This window comes from Carex rostrata, chromosome 7, assembly GCF_964058835.1.
Source record: "Carex rostrata chromosome 7, lpCarRost1.2, whole genome shotgun sequence".
NCBI lineage: Eukaryota > Viridiplantae > Streptophyta > Magnoliopsida > Poales > Cyperaceae > Carex > Carex rostrata.
In genome coordinates, this window is record NC_135924.1 from 13,382,613 (window position 1) to 13,405,824 (window position 23,212).

At 36.1% G+C, this 23,212-nt stretch overlaps 4 protein-coding genes and 1 long non-coding RNA gene across 6 annotated transcripts; 2 read left to right on the forward strand and 3 right to left on the reverse strand.

Annotated features, from left to right (window-relative positions):
• Positions 1–1,746: 1,746 nt before the first annotated feature.
• On the reverse strand, positions 1,747–4,370 carry LOC144557320 (zinc knuckle (CCHC-type) family protein). Its single transcript, XM_078305880.1, has 5 exons — positions 3,921–4,370; positions 3,552–3,674; positions 3,042–3,141; positions 2,746–2,912; positions 1,747–2,167 (listed from the first exon to the last, which is right to left on the reverse strand). The coding sequence occupies exons 1-5, from the start codon at positions 4,257–4,259 to the stop codon at positions 1,946–1,948; spliced, it is 951 nt and encodes a 316-aa protein (XP_078162006.1). The 5' UTR covers positions 4,260–4,370; the 3' UTR covers positions 1,747–1,945.
• Positions 4,371–6,914: 2,544 nt separating this feature from the next.
• On the reverse strand, positions 6,915–8,189 carry LOC144556849 (transcription termination factor MTERF15, mitochondrial-like). Its single transcript, XM_078305325.1, has one exon. The coding sequence runs from the start codon at positions 8,160–8,162 to the stop codon at positions 7,020–7,022; it is 1,143 nt and encodes a 380-aa protein (XP_078161451.1). The 5' UTR covers positions 8,163–8,189; the 3' UTR covers positions 6,915–7,019.
• An 809-nt stretch (positions 8,190–8,998) lies between these two features.
• On the forward strand, positions 8,999–12,564 carry LOC144557319 (transcription termination factor MTEF18, mitochondrial-like). 2 transcript variants are annotated; one of them, XR_013512609.1, is made up of 4 exons: positions 8,999–10,264; positions 10,530–10,940; positions 11,449–11,605; positions 11,942–12,564. XR_013512609.1 is itself a non-coding variant. In XM_078305878.1 (1 exon), exon 1 carries the CDS (start codon positions 9,064–9,066, stop codon positions 10,198–10,200), a length of 1,137 nt encoding a protein of 378 aa, XP_078162004.1. In that variant the 5' UTR covers positions 8,999–9,063; the 3' UTR covers positions 10,201–10,356. The 2 variants fall into 2 exon arrangements, 1 of the variants encoding a protein (XP_078162004.1); XM_078305878.1 differs by lacking the exons at positions 10,530–10,940; positions 11,449–11,605; positions 11,942–12,564 and having other exon boundaries at positions 8,999–10,356.
• On the reverse strand, positions 10,985–12,182 carry LOC144557321 (uncharacterized). Its single transcript, XM_078305881.1, has 3 exons — positions 11,990–12,182; positions 11,788–11,874; positions 10,985–11,629 (listed from the first exon to the last, which is right to left on the reverse strand). Exons 1-3 carry the CDS (start codon positions 12,180–12,182, stop codon positions 11,547–11,549), a joined length of 363 nt encoding a protein of 120 aa, XP_078162007.1. The 3' UTR covers positions 10,985–11,546.
• A 3,942-nt stretch (positions 12,565–16,506) lies between the features above and the next one.
• Positions 16,507–18,215, forward strand: LOC144557515 (uncharacterized). Its single transcript, XR_013512684.1, has 2 exons — positions 16,507–16,617; positions 17,942–18,215. It is a non-coding gene; the product is annotated as an uncharacterized LOC144557515 (long non-coding RNA).
• The last annotated feature ends 4,997 nt before the right edge of the window (positions 18,216–23,212 follow it).

Here is a 23,212-nt window from a genome sequence, read left to right on the forward strand (position 1 = left end):
CTTTATTTAGATATGAATAATATATAGATTCGCTGTAGTGGTCCCCAATCTTGGCAAATGTCGTTTTCAGACGGTTGTGGTCCCCAATCCAGGCTGTCACAAGACGTCAGCGGTCCCCCTGGTCGTTACTGGTCCCCTCCAACTTGTGTTTACATATGACGAATGATTCTGATAATAAGTATGAATACTATAAATTCGTAGGTATGAATACTATACGTTTTGACTATTAATAAAATAGCATTAATCTTGCTCTTTGGTGGTAGTTAACACGTTTTAACTATTTTTTTTGTCTTTTAGTGCGGGGGACAGATAGGGGACTGAACTAGGGGGACTGTTAGTCGATCCCATAATTTTATACTAATGTATAGATAATTTTCAAAATCGAGAGATAGATGGTTGTCTATCCTTGATCCATACTAACTCCGTCACTGACCACAGGATCCTATTCATTTTATTTAAATGCACAAATCTCAAAATCTGTTGTTTTATATGCACAAATCTCAAAACAAATGAATGGGAAGATTTGAAAAAGAGAATCACAGCAGATTTGTCTCCTCAGCTTAGGCATATATGTCACACATGGAAACCTCCCTGGAACACCTATCACAACCGAATCCGTATCCTCTGCATTAACTCAAAAAAGAATCTTTTGAGTTAATAAATCTCAACCATTTGATTTTAAACGGAACCAATCCGATTCATGTTTATACTCAGCATAAGGGTCCTTTAAAACAGATCGAATGATCAGGATTTATTAACTCAAAAGATTCCCTTTTGAGTTAATGCGGAGGATACAACTTCATCACAACCATTCCATTTGGAGCGCAATGGCCAATGGCCACGGGTCACGTGGCGCACTCAGAAGGAGATCTCCCGCCGGATATTCTGCGGCTGGTTTTTACGCTGGAATACGGGTCAAATCTAAAACAGTCACACCATTTGATAATATTCAATTCGCTACTATTTAGATATACAGGAAAGGTCACGGAAAATGGAAAAAAGTATTTCATTTAAGTTTTAAAATATTACAATAGATGCTAACTGCAAGTTATTATCTTATTTGCAATCTAAACGTTTAATTAAAAGTTTTTAAAAAAATAGTATGTCCCGCTATTAATCAAACTTCTCGATGAATAATAAACTAAGATTTCTTTGAGTTAGCAAATCGACTTCAAATAACAAATCCGAACCGTTGAAACCCTTCTACCTTACGAGTAATGTATCTACATGTAAAAATTTTAAACATTCAAATTAATTTAGTACAAAGTCAAGCAGTCAGAATTAGAAGGTTAATAAATTAATTTTAATGCATTTATTTTTTGAATGTTTTTTTACCTATTGACTCTATGCAAAATTAATTTCAAAATTAAATTCTTTTACATGTAAACGCATCACTCGTAAGGTAGACATGTTTCAACGGTTCAGATTCGTCATTCAAAGTCGATTGAATAGATTTTAGACTTGAGTTCACTAGTTCTACACTACTCCACTAATTTAACAGACCATTTCTAAAAGCTTTATTATTACACTACTCTTTGTCCAATTCATAATGTTGTCGCAGATAAAAATACCTGGCAAGACAAAACTTTTTGCTTTTTCTTAAGAACCATATGTGATGCCATTTTTATCGAGTGCACCTTTTTATTCTCATCATCAGAAGTCCTTTCCTATACTGTGTCATTTTTTTGTGACAGTTTTGGTATAATGGTTCAGACCTAAAACAAGACAGGAAAAAAAAGGAGCACCGACCAGAAATCAACATTATATGTTTCAATTTTCAGAACAGCAATCACGATCACGTACAACGAAAGATGTATCCTAGAACAGAAAATTAGAGGATATCTTTTTTTTTGAGAAACAAAAGTAGAGGAAATATGGAATGCCATAGAATTGAAACCCTGGATTTGAAAGAAAAAAAGGTACGCTGGACAAATCAGAGACCATTTCAAGACTGAGTTTGAGCAGCAAGTGCTCGGGCCTTGGCACGCTCTAGGGCCTTGAGGCGGTTGGCTTCAATGCGGGCCTTCTGCTCCTCTGTCAGTTCAACAGCTGTTCTCTTCACTGTACTCTCACTAGATTTCTCATTTAAAGATGAAGGCTCAGTATTTTGCCCGTTAGAAGTTTCCTTTGGTTGAGTCACTTCCTTACCAGCAACAGCTTCTGGTTCCTGTGTGATGTAATAAAAAACATGTCAAACGCCGATGCTTTAGTGTCACAGATCCTTACAAATGAGAAATATATGGATGCCCAGGAAAACATCAAAACATATATAACAACAACATTTCAACAGCATATCATTAATTGGTCATCAAGATCAATCAATTAAATCCATGTTCACATTGCATCACCTAAATTAACAATCTTGTCAAATAAAAACACTGCTCATCCAGTAAGTCTCATCCTTAAAGGTAGTCGTCAAAAGGCCATTTGATATATAACATATGAAAGTTTACTGTTTTGCAATATGTATTATGGCCTCTTCTCTTTCTTTTTGGGTGGGGGTGGAGGGTTGATAAAGAGGGGTAATTTTGGAATTATCTTATTAAAATGGCCAAACTGTCATCCTATAAATATACTGTGCACTGAGGGGCATCAATGATATGCCTCGTTTGGCAGGGGCATATGAGAAAATTGTGAGGTTTGCAATGGGTACAGATGACATTCAGACTGATATTCAATAATTTTTTTGAATGAAGATATTCAGTTATTATAACAAAGAATTGAGAAAAGCACTTGAAAACTTACTTCAGTGGCATTGTGGTAGATCTCATCTAACATATCCTCAGGTGGGTCAACCAGGTCAGCCGGGTCAAATAGGTCAGCCGGTTCAGGAACTCGATCATTTGTTGCAGGAGTATTCTCGTTTGGCGAATCAGCCGGGTCAGTAACTGGATCGTTTGCTGTGTCTCCATCTGTAATAATTATAAGCTGGCTATGTGAGAACAGTGATTAATGCTCCAGCGTATATTACTGTAAATTTAGTATTGCTATATCATGGCGTCACCAAAATAATTACTGGAACATTTAAAAATGTTACTTACCAGGTTCATGCTCTTGAGTAGGTTCTTCAAAAGGTGACTCATGCAGTTTTGTAGGATCCCCGCCCCTGGCCACTCTCTCTCTTAACTCTCCAATGCATCTCTTGGGTATGGCACAAAAGAGAACAAAAAGAACACCAAAAAGATATTTTAAGTTCAAACTGAAAAAACTATGAAGTCTGAGATGGAAATTGGTAACATTGAGAGTACAAATTTTCTCTGCTTTCTGGTAAAGCAAAGGGTGGAACCATGGAATGATTACCATACTGAGTTTATCTGAGTACGAGTGATGTCTGAGATGCACCATACTGGTCAGATTAGGTACCAGCTAATTGATAACTTTACAAAAAGAAGCGCAATCTATTAGCACATGAAAAAAAACTAATCTTTTCATAGAAGATAACCCTAAGATAAACACATTTAATATTTTTTTGGTGTATTATATCAAAAGTTCGTAGGAGGCTTTTAAACATATTCTGATAATATTTAAAACCCTAACAAATAGAAACTTACTCTGACACGTTTGCTGGCCCCCACTCGCTCAACCTTTTGGACAAATTGCTCGAAAGAATAGTATGGTATTAGGCGCATGTGCCATTCCGAATATAACCCAATCAAGTTGCCTAGATCCGTCACCTACAGAAGAAAAATTATATGGATATCTTGGTAAAAATCCAGGAAAACTAAGCTAAATCAAAGTAATTTGGTACTCAATTGGAGTGCTGATAAACTAAATATGTCCTAAATTAGATTCACCAAAAGCATAAATTACTAATATAGGTTGAAGATTTTCCAGTTTACAAAAAATCAAAACAAAAATCTAGACCCACAAGTGAAATTAAATGATAACCCTCGAACAAAGACAAGATCGTGAAAGATTACCTCATGGCCACGGCCATGGTACTTGAAACCTCGAGGGAAATGTCGCAACACATAACCCAGCCCATCATCAGACAACAATAGATCGGCTGTCAGGTTAGGTCTGGATCGAGCTTTCTTCTTTGAGGCGGGATCAGTACCAGAGGATTCTACCGATTTACTCGCAGGATTCGATTTATTAGAGAATTTGGAGTTCGAAAATGGAGTCTTGGGTTTGGAGAAATTAAGGGTATGGCTAGCGTTAGGGTTTGATGGAGCGGAGGAAGACGAGGAAGGGCAGTCGCGAGACCAGTGACCAGGTCGACCGCACTTGAAGCAACCAGTTGGTGCTGCCTCCGCCATTGATCTCTCTCTCAGGGGAACAGTGCGATGTGGGAAACCTTGGTTGGGGTATAATGGCGATTGGCGGGAAAACGAAGCGGGAAATGTTTAGCGGGTGGAAATAAATTAAGTGAAGAATGCCATTTTGTATTTGTGTCCTACAATTTCCTAAAAATTATTTGAGAGAATTTCATATGTACCACTTAAAAACTGTGAAATTACGTATTTACCATCCAAATTTTTATAATTACACATTTAACATCTAAAAATCTAATAACTCACATATTTACTCAATTAATCAAAAAATGAGATTAAAAAAGTTCATTTAGTCTCTTCCTTTTCTGCGCATATATTTTTCTGCCGCTTTTTTTGGCGTAACTTTTTTCTTTCTTGCTAAAATTCTATCCTCGTCTCATCTCTCCTGCTAAAACTCGGATAGAAGGGAGTAACAGACTCAAAGACTAGAATTTTAGCTCCAGCCTGATTGTCTAAAAACAATGTAACCACTTCACATTTTCCAACATAACAACTCTAACTGAATTCGATGCTCATATCGCAATCCGTTATCAAAGTAGTATTGAGTTTGAGAATTTGTGTTTTGTTACTAGCTCAGTTTAGAATATCTGTTTTTAATCTCTTATATTGGATATAAAGGAGAACTGATTTAAGAAAAAAAAGATAGGGTGTTAAGTTAATTCTTAATTAATTATAGTTCTAAGAATATTACACATAATTAATTTGAATTTTGGGTATATTTGATATATACTAACGTTCTATTAGGTAAATATGTGAGTTATTCGATTTTTAGATGGTAAATATGTAATTATAGAAAATTGAATAATACATACGTAATTTAACAATTTTTTAGTGGTATATATGAAATTTCCCCAAATTATTTTAATGTTAAAAGTTTTCTTAAACAAAATTCACTATTTTTTAAAACAGTTTTTTTTTTTTTCCCCATCTATATTCTTAGCGTTACTGCGTTAGCATTGTTATTTAACAGATGTTAGTATAAATTTTCATCTATTTTTTAACTTTTACTTACAGTAGGATTGATTAAGTACAAAATAAAGACTTCAGAAGTATATATGATGATTTTAAAACTTTGGAAACTAAATGCTGCTCTGAGTAATTTTTGTATAATTTACTTTATACTTTGGTGATACTATTAGTAAAAATGTGGTATTAATTGATTAAAAATATGTGTAATTGGATACTTATTGAATAAGTGCACAGTACATTCGTCATTTGCGGATTGAAATAAAAATCCGATCTGCAATATAATATAGCGGTTTGGATATTTAAAAAAAAAAAATTAAAAAACCTGGATATAAGTGGATATTTATATTTAAAGTTAGATATTAATTAATATAAATGTCGACCAAGCTAAAGCCTCTCTTGTTCAAGTTCTTTGTTGTCGGTATTCTATTTAATTGTGCACATTTTAGTGACGTATCTTTTATTTTTAAATAAATAAACTACGTACGGAAAAATATATTTATATAATATAAGTTGATTTTGGTGATTATATGACTGAAAATATGGTAATCAAATGAAAAATGCACATACACAAGATGCTAAAAAAGCATTCTAGCATGTTGTTTGAATTTTTTTTTTTTGTGTCCGTCTCTTTGGTCAAGTAGGCAAAAATTTAAGTTATGGAGGTCAAAAGTTTACTTCCACAAAAAAAAAAAAAATATGGGAGTCAATTTTACATAGCACTTAAATCCAAAATTTTAAAAAAAAATTAACTATTTTTGGGAAAAAAAATTGAGGTCAATTCGCCCTTGTGTATCTAGAAAACAGTTCTTTAAGTTTAAGTGATTATATGACATGAATTGTGGCTCTAATTGTTTACGAGCTCGAATAAGAGCATGTTATGTGTTGTAGATATATTAAAAAAAAATTATGTGTAAATTTAGCACAAATAATTTCAAGCAGAAATGCATTCAAATTAGAGGATGTTTGTGCTTTTGGTGGGTGTTATGCATTCAAATTAAGTGCTATGTAAAATTTTGGATTCCTCGGTGCTGATGTGCACTGGTACGGTGCTATTTCTTGTGTTATTGATTCCTCGGTGCTTGATTGAGGGTTTCTTGGTACTGACGGGTGCGCACCAGCCTTGTGTTGCCTCGCCTCAAGGCCGCCCAATAAATCAGTAAACATCACGAGAGGAGGCACCATTAGGCATCAGATACGCCTCAAATGGTGTTCAATTTTTTATAATATTTTTGCAGTCATCTATGGACCATTCTTGTATTGTTTCCAAAATTGATAGATATTCGGATATTCATAATAAAAAAATTCATGGCAACTAATGGAAAGTAGAAAATAAAAATAAGAGATCAAGAAGGAATATCAACTTTTTGTAGAAAATAATACTGATAACCCTTTATTTAACAAAATTCAACTTAGAAGATGGGTTGACTAACAGGCAGCGACGGAGCCAGACAAATATACATGGCAGAGGCCAATTTTACCACAAGTCAATAACATTTATTAAATTAATTGATACTATATTTACTTTCTCCGTTAGATAATAATTGATCATCATATAAAAGCACAACATGAATGAGAAAAGATAATGATTTAAGTTTCAATTGAGAGGAGTCATGACTAACAAAGATAAGTATCGCTTAGATGAAATTTAAGCTCTCAATAAAACAAAATTGATGGTTGATAACCATTTTAGAAAAGATAATCCAGAAATCTAACCTGGTAAAATCTAAAATGCAATCTAAGCCTTGCATGAAAATCAACTTGAGATACTCTTATATACTATTCAACAACCTTAATTTTACCAGCAATAGCATCAGCATATGCTTGGTGTAGACCAGGAATAATATTTTCATATGGCAGAATAAACTTATTCACAAACTTCTCATTACTTGGATTTACAATAGTAGAAAATTTTAGATTTGCTACAGGAAGTCCTTTGGACATCAGAAGCTTTCTGACAAGGTTCCGTGGAATCAGCCGTTTCTCTAAGCTGTACGTGAACAAAACTGGATTTTGGATCACATGCAACTTATCACAACCAGCTTCCTTCATTAGGAACTCCATTTTGCTACCTACAATTTTCTCTGGTACAGCCAACACCGTAGGTTTTTTACGAATCATAAGTTCTACCTCCTCCTGTGAAAACCCCAAATTCCTCAAGTTATTTAGCCTTGCATCTATGTTGTGCTTGTTCTGGGTGCTGACAACAATCAATGCATTGATAAAAGTTCCTGATGAAGGAGCAACACCTAATTCCAGAGCCCTCTCAACTACCTTTTCAAAAACATCAGGCCTAGCTGAAATCAATCTAGGATTTGACTTAATCAGCCGAGCAACTTGATGATTAGATAAACCGCATTGCTGTTTAAGGTAAGACAACCTAGGCAAAATAACCTTTTCCAAGCTGCTACTGATAAGCGCACCGTCCCTCGTTTTCAGTACCACATAAAGATTCTCTACTGATCCAAGAACCCCTATCCAGAATTCAATCTTTGACGCACAATTGAACCGAAACAGACTAGGGCTGCTAGCAATGATACCTGAGATGTCTTCGATGGAGAAGCCGACCTCTTGTAGCTTGGCGATGTTTGGTTTCCAGTTCTTCTCCACATTGGAGCAAAGGATGCGAGCGTCCCGTGACACGGCAGTTCTTATGTCCAACTCGTTTACGCCAGTATCTCTCAGGAAACAGAGCACTGCGTTCGGCTTCTCAGGGGACTTGAGGTGGGGGATATATTTGGAAGCTTTGAGTGCCTCGTCGGAGGAAAGACCGCATGATTGGACGAGGTATTCTACAGCGAAGTGTGGATTTGGAGGCGACGCTTGAGTGGGAGCGGTGGAGGCGGTGAGTGATGTGCTTCGATTGAGAGGAAGAGATGGACAGAGGCTATGGATTCTCACAAGAAACGGATACATAGACATGGCCACTGAAAGAGGAGATACAACCAAATGAGTGGATTAAATTCAATTTCTATTCTTTCGGATAACTGTGCTAACGATCTAGAATTCTAGATAGCTGATCTAAAGGGGTCGACGGTGCAGATTTAAACAAGATTAAAATAAACCCACATTTAGTTTAAAAGCCCAAAACTATGTTTTATTCTCAACTCGGCTCGGCTGTAAACAATTCCAAACATTATTTATAACCTTTCATTTGAACCCCTCTAACAAGATTCAATTACAGAGTTGTGCAACAAACGTCAAAACGGACCTAACTACACTTTTTATATTAGACCTCAATCTTTTTAAAAATTGGTACTTTATCCCTCTCCATCCCTCTTTTGATATCAGCGGTTTCCATGGCGAGCTCGACTGTAGGTGAGGCGAAGAGGCGCAGCTCTCAGTCTCGACTCCAAATGTACGATCTCTCTTTTCCTCTCGTCGCACACGGGAGATGCCTCTTTCTTTCTCGAAGGTATCTCTTTGGCTTTCTTCACTGTTCTCATATTCTCTCAATATCAACTGCTTGTAATTTCAATTTCAAAAAAGTAGGAGGACAGATTGGGAAATATTCTTGTCACGGGCCTTTCTGGAAAAAAAAAGGTTCACTTTTGAGAAATTGGATCCAATCCGCTCATATGGTTGCATCGTCTTTTAACTGAATACTATCCGTTCGATATATTAGCACGAATCTTAAAGTATTACCGTACATTACAGACGCTTGGTTTGTCGGGTTGGTCCGGATCCGACGGTCCGTATTGAAAATGCAGAGAATCGGGACTGCTGTTTTAACTGACCTCATCCGAACGGAACAGCCATCGTCTTTTGAGGTCAAAAACCTTTCGACCATTACAAGCTGAGCTCAGTGAGACAGTGCCTATCTATGTCTATGAGTCTTTCTGTGGGGAGAATACCTTGCCTCCGTCCATCTCTTCCTCTCCATCGGAGCACACCACTCGCCTCCTCCACCGCTCCCACTCAAGCGTCGCCCCCAAATCTCCACTTCGCTGTAGAGTACCTCGTTCAATCATGCGGTCTTTCCTCCGCCCAGGCACTCAGAGCATCCAAGCATATCCCACACCTCAAGTCCCCTGAGAAGCCCGACACAGTGCTCTGTTTCCTGAGAGAGATTGGCCTAAGCGAGTCAGATATAAGAGCCGCCGTGTCACGGGATCCTCGCATCCTTTGCTCCCATGTGGAGAAGAACTGGAGACCAAACATTGGCAAGCTACAAGAGCTTGGATTCTCTACTGAATTCATCTCAGGTCTCATTTCCCGCAACCCTCATCTGTTTCGGTTCAATTTTTTGCCAAAGCTTGATTTCTGGATGGAGTTCCTTGGATCGGTAGAGAGTCTTTCTGTGGTACTCAAAGTGTGGGGGGGTGCACCTCTCGGTAGCAACTGGGAAAATGTTATCATGCCCAACTTATCTTTCCTTCAGGAGGAATGTGGTTTATCGCCTCGTCAGATTGTCCGGCTGATGAAGTCAGCTCCTAGAGTGATCTCATATAGACCTGAAATTGTGAAAATGAAAGCTGAAAAGGCTGCGGGGTTGGTGAATGCACGCTCATCAGGCATATTTACGGATGCATTGATTGTTGTATGCTGTCTGAGTCAACACACCATAGATGCAAGGCTAAATAACTTGAGAAATCTTGGGCTTTCACTGAAGGAGGTAGATTATTTGGTTGGTAAAGCCCCTTTGTTGTTGACCAAAACAGAAGAGATGATTGGTAGAAAAATGGAGTTCCTGATGAAGGAAGCTGGTATTGATAAGTTGCATGTGATCCGAAATCCATTTTTGCTAATGTCCAGCTTGGAAAACCGGCTGATTCCACGGAACCTTGTCAGAAAGCTTCTGATGTCAAAAGGACTTCCTGGGGCAAATCTAAAATTTGCTTCTTTTATTAGGCCAAGTGATAAGGAATTTGTGGAGAAGTTTGTTCTGCCACATGAAAATGCTATTCCTGATCTCCACCGAGCATATGCTGATGCTGGGAAAATTGGGGGTGTTGAATAGTTAAGAGTATCTATAGTTGAATTCCAAAGAAGGTTTAGATACTGCATTTTTCATTTTTTACCGGGTTAGATTTTTTGATTATTTTTTCTATATTTTTTATGCAAGTGTCACTTTGTAACTATTGGTAAAATGATCATCAACCGTTATTTTTGTTTAGATTGAGTGCTTAAATTTCATCTACACTATACTTCTTCATCTCTCAATTGAAATTTAATCTCCATCTTTTTGCTTTCATGTTGTCCTTTTATAAATGTCAAACAAGGGTTTTTGTCGTCCACATGTCATCTTCCAGAGGCTTTAATCTATTTTGTGAAATGCTAAAAAACTAGGGATGATGAGCGAAGGAGAGATATGGGTCATGACAAATGGAGTTACAAACATGATCGACTCCTTCAATCCAAGTGTAATCAGTGCAATGAGGAGGAGATCTCGATGCGCCACTTATGTTACAAACACAAGAAATGCCTAGTGAACCTAGCATCTACGCTTTGTGGGCTTCTGATACCATCCACACACTAGCAATGGCAGTAACAAATGTAGGGTTTAAAAGGTACCAAAAAATCCAAGACACCCTCCAAGACATTTGAATCCTTGCTTGTTTTTCCTGATGGACCCCAGCTTCTTGAGGCATTCTCCAAAATATTGTTTCATGGTCTGAGTGCAATTTTGTTTTAATAAACAGACAATTCTTGAGATTTCAGTTTTTGAGAATGCAAGCAAATTCTTCAGTCTTTCAAAAGGTCAAATTTCTTATCCTTTTAACAAACATAGATCGGATGGATAATGGCTTCAGTTTTACAACAGTAAATTAATCAAATAAATGCCTGATGTATTGATGTTGGAGAAAGTTAAAAACGTTAAATCAACTTAACACAAACCGGAATAAATAGTTTATAGTTATCAATTTTGCAATGAAAAAGAGATATCAGCATAATAGAACTGCAAATAAACCTTCTGTGCTGGTAAAGAGAAAGATCAATTCTAGACCTTAAGATATCTGTTCCACCTTTTAAGAGGGCACGATGTTGTTGTTAGATAACAAAATTAAAAAAACTAATTATACCCTATCAGCACAACTTAATCTGAACTACATTGTCTGAACAATTAGCTGCCCCAGTCATATCTACCTTGCCTATCTATGACTCTTTTTTCCAAATATAAAGAAGTCAGAAATAAAGAAACAGAAAACATCTCCAAAGACCCCATATATTTTTTCATGACACTAATTTTATTTGCCGTTGTTTGCAGGTGATCAGGCACAAGATAAACAATGAGGCATGCAAGGTGTGGCCACATGGCAGAATCGCACAGATTGGAGGGTCAGTAGAGGTGCCAGAACTAGAGTTTCATGGCAGGAATCCAAGATCAATGGCACACAGTTGGCACTTCTCACCCAATGGAATTGGTACTAAATCAGGCTGGTCCTGATCTACATTCACCCAGAAAAATATCATTGAAGAAAATGAATTTACACACTTAAAGTAACAAGAAAATTAAAGAAATACATCAAAAGCTAGAATCAGATCTTAGTATACGCCTATCAGGACCTAATATGACTAGTACAGACCACAGACAGCCAAGACATACCTGGAGAGCTTATGTAGTTATCTTTGATCCATTGTTTTAAAGCCATTCTTTTGGTTTCTTGATTCCCAAGTGCAGCAACTGCTTTACCTACAATACTTTGAAAATTTGTCAAATGCTAATATTTTTTTATATATTTGTGATACACTAATAACAGATGTGTGATGAAAGAAACGAAATAAAGAGGTAGCAGAATTGTAACTACCTTTAGGATCACAAGCAGTAACCTTGACCAATGATTTCTTAGCTGAAACATTAGGAAACATATTCTGAGGGTGCGGTTGATCACTAGTGAAGTTGTTTAATTTGGAGTAGCCAGTAGATGCAAGCAATAACAAGAATGATTCAAATTCGCCACTACATCTGAACCCGGTCACAGCAGGAACAAATGCCACCATACCAAATTTACCTTATGCAAGTGAGTATGCTTTCGAGGTGTTTGAGGCGGCGAGAAGGAGATTACCTTATGCAGTCCCTTTTGAATAATATTTTTGCAAATCTGTCCCAGGCTACCTCACTTGGCTATAATGATTTTGTCTACCAAATTTACCTTGGGGGTAAAGTATTGTTCTACAAATGTTTTGTAATTAATAATGTAGTAATAGGATTAGCATGCTTGTTATAATTTAGTTGCAATGTTATTAGGATCGATCTATAAAAATAACTATTACTTAATTATTTATGTTTTTTCAACATCTATATATATATATAATTATATATACCTAATTATTTTTTTCCTTGTAAATAATATGTTTTCTTATTGATGATACTGTTCTATTCTTTCTACTCTAATATCATGTAGAAACTAGCTCTCAATATTTAGCAAATATTTTCGATTAATAATTAAATTAATTGATCCTTTTGAAGCAACTCATGGATATGCGTTTCTTCCACTGTTAGGGTTCAGGTAAGTGCTTGAAACTATTTTTTTTGCTAATATTTTACCTCTAATGATCAATCAGTAAGGCTTAAAAAGGCAAAATAGCATATATTCAAATCAGTTGCTTATGCTTTCAGAACTATGAAGCGGCAATGGGAGACATTATGATAAGGTACAACCGCACAATTTATGGCGATTTCTCAATATCTTACACTGATTAAAGAATAGCAATGATGGTGCCAGTAAAGCAAGTTCCAAAAAAACACATTCATTTTCTAAATCCATCAACTTTCAATCTATCTATGAATCAAAAGCACGATGTTTGTCATATACACTGGGAAAACAATATGGCTAATTGGAGCCAAAAATCAGGGACTCCATCAGGGGTTCAATATCAGTACATTTTGGAGCTATACTGCAATTATCTTTATTTTCATATCGTAAAGTTTTGTTCTTTTATCAGAAAATACCTTAAGTTGCCTTTTGTTAAAAAAAAAAAAAACCTTCTGTACAGCTAATCAGCTACAAGAAACTAATTAGTTGTTACATTACCTGCTATATTACAGAAGATTGTAATTTAAAGCTATAATAATATTTTTTTATACATTCATTCAGTAGAGAAAAATAGTTAAAACTTTTTCATGTAGGATTAACTAGCCAAATTTCAGATACATTGCTTGTTAGGTGGTTTGGTAGAGATCCAGAATTAATCAAATACCCAACCCACCTGAATCTAATACAACCTAGCTACATTGCCTCTCAGCTAAATAAAAGAGGCAATCCAATATCTCTATCATTTGTGCCTTCATTCACAATTATATATTCCAAAAATTCAAAATTACCACATTTAAATGTAAGAACAACAAAAATCATAATTTTCTAACTATATTCAATTCAGAACCACTAAAACAATTAAACTTAAAAAAATGTTTTTAGCTAAAAGATGACAACAACATGTGATACTATTTATCCCTCCACAAAAAAAATAAAAAGGTAAAACAAGTTGATATTGTTATATTCCGAATTTTTAAAACAGGATTAATTAGCTAAACTAAAATCACTCCTAAATTAAATTTTTATTTAAGTAAATGGTGCATCAAACGATATTCGAGTAATTAAAACAAAACTAAAATTTCGAAAATAAATGATCATAGGATTAAAAATTTCTAACTTAAGATTTAAAGATAAAAGTTTAGAACTTATAAAACTAAGATAAAATTCGGAATATTCGAGAAATTCGAGAAATCAAATAATTGAGAATGAATTCATTACTCGTGAATTATTAGAACATGATTAATCGATAAAATTAGATTAACTAGTAACGAAAATAACCGGATTTATGAGGTTAATACATAATAAATAAAATTTGAAACTAAACTATAAAACTTAGGAACTAGTTTTAATATTCGAAAGATTCGTAATTATAAAAATGTTACTAATTTATAAATTAGATATGTTCTCGTTTCAATCAGATAGTGAAATAAAATATTGTATAATTTTTAAACAAAAGTTTTGTTAGTTCGACTTGATTAGAAGACCAATTCCATTCTTTAAATTAATGGAGATCTCAACCGTTCAAATGATTAGCACTAATCTCAAAGCCATTTCCCTATTGAATGTTTGGAGCAAATTCACTCTTAACCAAATTGAAATTTTGTTCGGATTCGCACCTTATATCCCTCTCTCTTATTTCATTCCGGGAGGAATCTCAACCATTCAAATACAATTGGCACGAATCTTAAAGCATCAATTAATTAAAACCCCCCTCTCTATTTCTCTCTTCTCTCTCTGTTCGTGTAACCCCACCCTCGCTCCTCTCTTTTCTCTCTTTTCCGCCTCCTCCATCTCTCCCGTTCAAGACCCTAGCTCACTCTCTCTTCTCTCCCTGACCCACGGCCCCCACTAAGGAAATCCCCTCTCTCGTTCCTTCCAGGAGAAGGATCTTGGATTCGATTTTCCCCGCTCTCTCCCACTGTCCCATCGCAAGTCAGAACGCCCACGCCCCTTTTGGGGGCGAATTTATTGCGAAGCTGCGAATTTCGCCGTTGTCTCTTCCGCTGTCAGTCGGTCGTACGGGCTGTCCCTGTTGCGTGTGGTTCCTCTCTTATTTCGGGTATATAAACCCTCCCTCTCCCCTTTGGTTGGTTGCTCTCTCTCTCTCTCTCTTTCTGCCTCTCTCTCATGTGTTGAGAAAAACCCTCTTTTGAATTCGATTTTTCTGTTGTAATTGTGAATCTGTGTTGTTGGTTGTTCTTGAGGCATTTCTAAGAAACGGGCCTTTCAATGGTACGAAAAATCGATTTAGACGGTCGAGACGCGAGCCGTGCTTGGAACCGACTGTTTTTCATCTCCATCTCTTCCCTTGCTTATTCGGGTAATCTTTCGAAATGCCTCGTTTTATTTGATTGATTTGTGCCTTGTCAAGTTATAATCGTTAGAATTGTGGCTTGCCCGGGTTGTTGATTTTCCCGGCAAGCCAATGCACGTGGCTGTGTTGCCTTGCCCTCTGACCTGTTGCTTTGTCTGTGCTTGCCTTGCTCCATTCTGGTTCTGTTTGCCTTGACTTGTTTCCTTGCTCTGTTTTGTTTCGCTGGGTGTTTTGCCCTTTGACCTGTTGCCTTGTTCTGTTCTGTTTTGCTGGCCTTCGTGCCTTGAGTTACTGGTAGTGTATGGCAGTTACTGGTAGTTTATGGCGCTGGTTTTACCAGTATATGATTTGCAGGGGCCTTGATGTAATTTCTAAAATTTAGGGGGGGGGTGATATGCTAGTTGCCCTTGTTGTGTTAATAAATTAAAAGGGAGGGGCCTCTATGCAAATCTGATATGAAATATGGTAATTTCGGCCTTGAATTGATGTATATTAATTAGACTTTGGGCCTCTTCCTTGCTGGGCCGAAATGACATGTATAAAAATATAGATAAATGGATTAAGGGCTTGGGCCTTTAATAAATGCATAGTTGAATTGTTAAAATTGAATTGGGCTTGAACTTAGCATTTGAAATAAAAATTATGGTATTTGGTTTAAAAGCTAAGATGCATAATTGTTAGATTAAACTAAAACACTCCACATGTTAAATAAAATAAAAGTCTAATAAATAAGTTTTAATTAAAACTTTTAAACTTTTCGAAACTTTTATAAAAACTTCGTTGCTAATTAATAAAAGGACAATTAATTAGCAACGAAAAGTATTGTTTTATACTTAGATTCGAAATGCTGAGATAAACGTAAAATTAGAGTAGTTATAAAATATCAAATTGTGCGGCTTAGTTCAAAATAATTAAAAACACGTAAACATTTCTTTTTCTAAAATTTTGTAAAATCAATTTACGTATCTAAATTATAATATAACTAAAAGCATATTATAATACTTATTAGTTTAGTAATAATTACATAATTTATGCATTTTTATAAGAATAGTAATATTAGGAATTTTTAATAATAAATTAACTTTCAAAACTGCAATTCGATCGGTTAGAATAGTTATAGTTAAGTTGGAATAAAACAAATAGCTGAGTAATTAGGATATATTAAATAGGTAAGAACATGTATAAAATTTTTGTAACTCACGAATAATAATTTTGCGAATATTTCGACTTTAGAATTTTTATAAGCAATTTATCTTCAAATTAAATTATTAAAACTATAAATTATTTAGAATTAAAATTTGGATAATTTAAATCAAAGTAAATAATTAATATCTGACTAACCGGTTTAGTCGGACTGACTGAATCGGTAATCTTTATAAAATCAAAATAATTGATAATTTAATTTACATATTAACTGGGACAACGGTTAGAATAATTTAGAGTAGATCTTAAATAGTTATAATTACGTAATTTCAGATCAGCAGATCCCGTACGAGCTCGATCATTGGGCTGATCCGACTGACCCGCTGTTCGGAGCATACGCGGAGCGCGCTGATTATTAGCGACAGAGACTCCAGCCCTACAGGTGTGGGATATCTGAATTATTCTTTTCGTGGGCGTACTCTTACCAGTCGTTCCATCTGACCTGACATCCGCACTTTATTTTTAAGTAGTTGCATTAAAACTTTAGAGCATGTTTATCCTTTCTGCACTGTAGGTAGAATTGCATAAACCCTGAAAAACTCGAATTTACTGTATTTTAAGAGTAGAGTAATTAAATAATATTATATATATATCTTATTAGAATATTAGGTTATTAGCAGTCTTTTTCTCGTAGAAGACTATATTATTATTTTACGTGCATACGCATGCATTGGTGAGAGCTGAGCAGAGCCGAGTGACTTCGTTCCGTCTTGGTGTCACTTGGCATGGAACGGCCCGACAGCCACTGAGCTGAGGGTCACTTGATCCTTGGATGGCTTTAGGATTATACTATATATATACACTTTGATATATATACCCTTTTTCGATCATTTTACTATTTCATGTGAGCAGTTCCGATCTCGAGTTCTGTGGCACGATACGATTTGGGATTTATTCCTTCCCTACATTAGGAGCTACTTTGCCTAGAATGGATTCCAAGGTCGAGCTATGGGAGCCTACGGGAGTCAACGGGGGTCAACGGGAGCCTACGGTTGTGCCGGGCTCACACCGGACCCAATGACCGGACTCATAGCCGGACTCAGCCGGTCTCAGCCGGTCTCGAGCCTTGTGGAATCATGCGTGGTGTACCTATTGGACTGGCCAGACGGTAGAGTTCTCTCCTGCTCATGAGGGAAGATATTAACTTTTTATGACCTGCATTGTATGATTTCTCCTATTGGATATGTTTGGGTGATGAATCGTTAGGCGAGATGACACACTGGATTTGATATAACCATCAGCTAGTGTGCTATTATCTTGTGGAGCAATGCTCGATGTCACTAGGCATCGTGTATCATTGCACTCTGATCACAGTCCTTGGATTATATTGTTTGGATCTTTTTGATCCTATTGGCACGGCACGGGGTGATTACTTTATCCGTATTATTATTATTATTATTATTGTATTTGGGCACACAGTGCAAGGAGTACTGGATTCCGACTTGATTTATATCCGATATTACACCTTGATTTTATTTTGGGTTTATTTCGCATGTTGGCATAATAGAATAATCGCATCATGGCATCATTCAAAAGTATTGTAAATTCTATTAGCTATTAATATAGGTTCGCACATGTGCATATTTTCAATTGTATTCATTTTATAAATAAAAGTGCTTTGACCGTAGAGAATCCCTGAGGGGATAATTCTGGGTCACATACTGGGCGATTCGTTGCTCGCCCACAAGTTGTTTCGTGGGTTTTAGGTACAGGTTCTGGCGGTCCGCAGCAGGAGATGTCAGGAGCTGTCCCTGAGGGCCATACCACTTGACCTAGTTAGGGTTAGGCTTTTGATTAGGTTTACGAGTCCCGTATTTTCTGTGTTATATATACGGGCTCGATAGATCATGTATCCCCTTCTATAGATGGTGTTATTTGGATCCGAGATGGATCGAATTATATGTTATGTATGTGTATGTTTATTTATTTGCTATGTGACTGATGCTTGACATTTATATTATTTTGCTTCCGCTGCTGCTTGATTTATTATTTATGATTAGCCTTGCGTGCTTAATGATTAATTAAGCACGAGGCGAGGTTGATCACACCTTAATCCAGAATTCCTGGTTTGGGGTGTGACAGATATAGTCAAGTCACTGTCTGATGCAGTGTTTTAAAAGTCAGTTTAGTCGGCCAAATATTTGTATTCGGTTGGAATCCTAATAGAAAATGAGTATTCGGTCCAATATTCGGTTTCGAATATTCGGCTGAATATTTCCGAATAGAGAATAAGAATCCGAATAAGAACCGAATAAGTTATAATTTTATTTATTTAAGTTTGAACTTATGTTTTATTTATGCTTAACTTGTTCTAACTAGTGTTATGTTTTATTTATGTTTATTTGTAATGTTTATCTATGTTTATTAGAGTTAATGCCTATCATTTTTATTTGAAAATTCAAATATATAAATCCGAATAAAAATCCGAATATTAGGCCGCATACTGTATATGCGGTATTCGGTGGCTTTCCGAAGACTGAATAAGAACCGATTAATAAAACACTGATTTGATGGGATGCCAAACATTATGAACCGGAGATCATTTAGTCAAATATGGGATGCATGGAGGGTTCAAAAAAATAGCACAGCTGACATCAAAGTTGCCTATTGTCCCAGAGAATATGAATTTATCAAATTGGCTCATGATTTAGCTAATCAGGGTAGAAGATGTAAATAGAATAGGCAGGGTATTAATCTCCCAATTTATGATGAGGGAGTTCAGCTGTAATAAACCTACAGGCTATTGATGAAGGAAAAAAAAATTAATAAAAACTTATCACATTGCATAAAACATTCTTAAAAATCTAATTTACTTCTCGACAAAACTATGGCCTAAACTATTAATATGTTATTCTTGATTTTTGTTCTTCCCTTATTTTCTTTTGAAATCTATCTCCAATTCTGAATGCATCTTGAAGGGTTAGGTACCCGTTATCATTAGGCGCAGGTGGCGCAGCTATTTCATTAGAATCATTACGTTCTAATTTGCTCAAACAATCAATTCAAATCATTAGATCAATTAATATTATATTTAATTTACTCTGCTATCTTAGATGAAAAACTATAGAACTATATATTAACATACTTTTCAAACTACTAATTTATCAATAGCAGTTAACAATTTAATACGAACAACTATTTTTTCACACAATCAATTTAATAACTATAAGATATAAATAATAGCTTTCACACATAATTCATTTTTATTCATAACTAAGGAGCACATATCGGTTCTACATTTCACACCAAAATTATGAGAAGAATCTAACAATTGAACAACAAAAGAAAAATATAATAATTATGAAAATAACTATGACTTCTCTTTTTTAGATTTTATAAAAAAATGCTCTTTTTAAGCTGTGACATTACATATCACGTATTTACAGTTCTATTATAACTGCATGTCATGCCTCTTCTAGTGCAGATGTGTGGCCCATCCGGGGCCTACTTTGACCAGAAAATCGAATCAATGTGTGACTCGTGGGCTATTATCTGATTCCCTTAATATTGAGGAGAGCACTTAGTTTAATTTGTCTTGCTTCGGTCGTACCGTAAGTGGAGAGCAGACCCCTGTTCCTCGGTGCTGGAAAATTCTGTCTTCTCTATCTTTGTAATTGAGACCAGTCACTCTTAAAGAGAGCCGGTCACTGTTCATTTTTGAATTTGAGGTCCACTAACAGTAATTCTGGGGACATGAAATTCTTGCCTCCAGGGGAGCAGACGATTCGATCTCCCGTAAGTGTCGGTTTTGATGTTCACTTTGGTTCTAATCAGAATGAAACGAAAACATCGAATATGCATGTAATTTGCTTATAATGTATTCCTATAGCTCTTATATGCATAAAAGTCGATATTTTTTTTGTGAAGCTGCTTCAATAATTATTTTGTGCAACTATTAGAAAGGATATATATTTTCTTGTCAGTATATTTTGCTTATATTTATTTTGTGCTCTAATAATATTTTCTTGTCAGTATCTGCCCTATTATTCATAACATAGACCTTCATTAATTATAATTTGTCATCTTAAGATCACCAAGTCTTTAGTAAGGTTAACTTCAAAATCAATTATAATGATTTCAAATGAAAAGTTCAAATCATGAAATCAATATACTTTATGAATCATGAATGATTTGTTTATATCTCAAATTTATAAATTTTCAAATTAACTTAGTATAATGTCAAGTGCTAATATTTCAAATTAAGTTACAAGTTTATTTCATGGTTTGTTTGGCCGAATTGGATCGGAATTAGATCCAATTGAGTTACGCGGTATGTGAGTTTTTGACGAAAAACTGGGTTAAACTGGATTGAATTGGCCGATTCAATCAAGTTTTTTTTTCGATTCAGTCCGATTCACACTATTTCGAGAGATTCTCTTCTAGTTGGGGCTGCTTCTGCTTTTTTTTTTCACGCCAATTTTGGTTTTTCATTGTCCATTTGAGAAGAAACGAAAGGGTCGTCGATTTGGGAATCGTGTTAGTTCTCGCCTACCTCGCTATTTAGCGAGGAGAGAAAATGTTCGTCGCCGCTTGAGTATGTGAAGTAGTTGCCACCGGTTCGACCGTGACTTCATGGTTCGGTTTGTGTGACTGACTGAATTGGGCTTCATCGTGTTCATTCTAGTTCAACACTCTCTGTTTCTCACCTTCTTGGTAATTGATTTGGAAAAAATATTCTACATTTTAGTGCTAATATACTATTTTTACTCCTCTTGGCCAACATCATCGCTTCTCATGTCAAAATCCAAAAACATGATCCGAATCAAAACCTCGACTTAGAATCCCCGAACCAAAAATCACAATAAATATCAAAACCAACCACATTACCTTCCTTCTACACACATGAGGTTTTACAAGCATCCACGTCAACAGTGCCCAAGCTCGAAGCTACCGCTGCTCCACCTATCAAACCGACTTATTCCTCCCCAGTTTTCGTATGTTCGGCATTGAGTAATGAGAGGTCTGGGCATATTTCGGACCAGGTTTATGATGGACTTCAGGTTGAGGATGAGGTTAGTACTCTGTTTGAGACCACGGGTACTTCTCCTTCGCAATTTGGCAAAGAGGGAGAATGTTCGCTGCAGCTCGAGTATATGAAGAAGTTACCACCGGTTTGACCATGGCAACATGGGTCGGTTTGTGTCACTGACACAAATCGGGCATCATGTTCGTTCTCGCCTACTATTTAGCGAGAAAAATTGTTCGCCGCCGCTTGAGTATATGAAGAAGTTGTCACCGATTCAACCGTGACCCCATGGGTCGGTTTGTGTGACCAATTGAATCGTGCTTCATCGTATTCGTTATCGTCTAATACACTATGTTTCTTGCTTTCTTGGAGATTGATTTGGGAAAAATATTATACTTTTAATGCTAATATAATCTTCTTCCTTTTCTTGGCCGACTTCGTCGCCTCCTATGTAAAATCCCAAAAAATGATCCGAATCAAAATCTTTACTTAGAATCCTCGAACCAAAAATCGCAACAAATTTCAAAACTAACCACATTACATTTCTTCTATGGGCATGAGGTTTTACAAGCTCCCACTTCAACAGTGCCCAAGTTCGAAGCTGCCGCTGCTCCACCTATCAAACCGACTTATTCCTCCCCGATTTTGGTATGTTCGTCATTGACCAGTAAAAGGTCTGGGTATATTTCGGACCAAGTTTATGATGGAGTTTAGGTTGAGGGTAAGGTTAGTACTCCGTTTGAGACCTCAGGTATATCTTATTCGCAATTTGGCTAGAAGGGAGAATGTTCGCCGGAGCATTAGTATATGGAGAAGTTACCACCGGTTCGATCGTGGTAACATAGGTTTCATCGTGCTCGTTCTCACCTAACACTTTCTGTTTCTCACCTTCTTGGTCATTGATTTGGGAAAAGTATTCCACTTTTTAGTGCTAATATACTGTTTTTCCTCCTCTTGGCCACCTATCAAACCGACTTATTCCTCCCCAGTTTTCTTATGTTCGTCATTGAGTAGTGAGAGGTCTGGGTATATTTCAGACCAAGTTTATGATGGGGTTCAGGTTGAGGATGAGGTTAGTACTATATTTGAGACCCTGTGTACCTCTCCTTCGCAATTTGATAAGGAGGGAGAATGTTCGTGCATCGTGCATCATTTCTATGGTTTGTGTGATCGACACAAATTGGGCATCGTGTTCGTTCTCGCCTACCCCGCTATTTAGCGAGGTTGGAAAATGTTCACCGCCGCTTGAGTATATGAAGAAGTTTTCACCAGTTCGACCGTGACCTCATGGGTTGATTTGTGTGACTGACTGAATCAGGGCTTCATTGTGTTCGTTCTCATCTAACATCGTGTTCGTATTATATCGTCAACATGCTCCCGAAATGACAAAATTGACACTACTTTATGTTATCTTCACGTTGTGACAATTCGTTTATTAACACCACTTGCCTATATTTCATCTTAATTAACACCTTGTTAATACTATTATTTATCGGTTACAACTATTCACTATTCCAAATATATAATCCAAACAACATTTTTACTAATCCGAATGACACCATTTTCACACTAATCTAAAAATCACTATTTTTTCTCTATTTTTATTTACTATTCTCAAATTTCTCTATTTTATAATACACTCTCTTTAGAATATATAATCGAAAAAAAGCATGTACAACACCTCAATTTACATCAGTGTACCAGAAAAAGTATGTACATCACCTAACCTATGTTATCAGAACTGAACCGGACCACATATGTTTACAAGGTGAACTTTCAATGCTCCTTTGTGGACTATTTGTTAATGATACCATAAATATTTTTAGTTGATATATGAAGTGCTCTAGCTTCTAGTATTGGAAAGTTTAACTATAATGAACTTAAATAAACAGTGTTATTAGAATTGAACCGAACCGGTCAGTTGGACCAAAAAAAACGGAACTAATTACCTATTCAGTTCGGTTCTTTTAAATTATTGCATAAGTCAATGTTACCAGAACTGGACCGGACC